At 37.9% G+C, this 1,708-nt stretch overlaps 1 protein-coding gene across 1 annotated transcript; it reads right to left on the bottom strand.

Annotated features, from left to right (window-relative positions):
• Positions 1 to 27: 27 nt before the first annotated feature.
• Positions 28 to 1,613, bottom strand: LOC112095225 (kinesin-like protein KIN-5C; the record flags this gene model as incomplete). Its single annotated transcript, XM_024176901.1, has 3 exons — positions 28 to 447; positions 819 to 970; positions 1,504 to 1,613. Coding segments are annotated over 3 exons (460 nt in total), but the record flags the coding sequence as incomplete, so codon positions are not given.
• Between the last annotated feature and the right edge of the window lie 95 nt (positions 1,614 to 1,708).

Below are 1,708 nucleotides of genomic sequence, written 5' to 3'. Positions count from 1 at the left end.
AAAAATTAAACCACAGTAGTATCCTGCCTCAATATACATTCCCTTTAGAGCTACAGATTGCCAAATCCCAAGATGGGATTTATTGACACCCCTCAACTAGAAATGAGCAAGGATTCACCCTCAACCATCTACTAAATCATCTAACAATTTTATAAGGAAAATAATCACGGTATACACTAATTATACAAATACCGTTCTCAATTCCATACAACAAAATCAGCTAAAACCGGGGGAAAAAGAATAATAGTATCAGTTGATTTGTGTGAGGGGTGAGCGTGGTATGAGCGACGGTTTCAAGTCTTTGCCATCAAATGACTCGTACGAATGGTTTTCTCGGAATTCCTCAAGAAGAGCCTCCATTGGCATCGCTCGAAGCGACTCAATCGTCCCTTTGCTCGGAATATCCTGCTCACACCTTACAGGTGTATTGCCACTAGGTTCATAATCCTGCACCATTGCAATTAAAACAAGAAAAAAAAAAATGTCAGACCGTGCAAAGATAGTTTGCAATGGAAAAATATCCTGTATCAACGGAACAAGTTATGATTTCTTATACAACAACGCAATACTTGTGCTAATATGCTGAACTAAACGTGCCCTTAATTATGACGACTACAATTATATATGATTGACATGTGCCCTTTCAAATTTCAGCGTAAAAACATCTGTCTACTCCCAACTACGTTCTTTAATTCCATATATATGCAAAAATAATCGGCCAACTATAAGTACTAAACAAGAATACTCTCATCAAGCTTAACTTTGTTTCTAAGTTGTGGAACCAGGTTCTCATACTTATGCATGCGAGCCACACTAACCATATAATTGTCCAGGAAGGTTTCCCGTGCCTTCTCCTCAATGCAAGTAGCATGGCCGGAGTGTTCCTCCCGAACAGTCTCTAGCGTACTCGAATGAGCTCTGACGGTTTCCATGACTTCAGATATCGATCCCCGTTCCTGTTCAGATACTCCTGTAGCAAGTTCCAAACCAAGTATTACATCTTCCCTCAATAATATACTCCGTATCCATGGGCCGTAGGGCAAAATTTATTGTTCGTGAAAGGCATAAAACCTTAATGCTTAAGTTATAGCACTCGAAGACATCATTATATATATTTAGCCGTACATAAATGATTAGCCTCAGGCTATCGTGTATCACTTCATATAGCTATTTCTTCAATCACTTGCAGAAAGTAGCATTATGAAATTCAATGCCTCAGGTCAAGCATAAAATTAGGACAAGTATAGATTTGGCCTATAGATAGACTGATGGAGTATCAACTCTTTCAACAAAATTTAAAATCCTCATTATAAGTTTAAGATGTCGAAAACTGAATAAGCACTTGCAAACTTGATTTTGATTAAACCAAACAGTGGGTAAGCCCTAATGGACATGACCATACTCACTATAAGGATATATAGCAGATCCAAACAGGTAGAAATCATAAAGAGGTTCGAAAGAAACTAAGCAGAAACTAAACCAGGGGCATAATATATCACTTACCATCGACATGCTGAAGCACATCCTCATTGTCCTTTGCGACATCTTGCTCAGCTGCAACTCTTGCAGAATTGATCTCGGCGTCATGTTGCTCATTAGCATCAGAAGCATTACTGCACCAAACAAAGAAATTCAAATGATTAACTATATCAAATTATGACTTGCAAAAAGACTAAAAAGTTAAATTGTAAACAAAACTAGCTACAAG

Source organism: Morus notabilis, unplaced genomic scaffold (assembly GCF_000414095.1).
Source record: "Morus notabilis unplaced genomic scaffold, ASM41409v2 C11433709, whole genome shotgun sequence".
Classification (NCBI taxonomy): Eukaryota; Viridiplantae; Streptophyta; class Magnoliopsida; order Rosales; family Moraceae; genus Morus; species Morus notabilis.
This window is presented reverse-complemented; position numbering and strand designations above follow the sequence as displayed.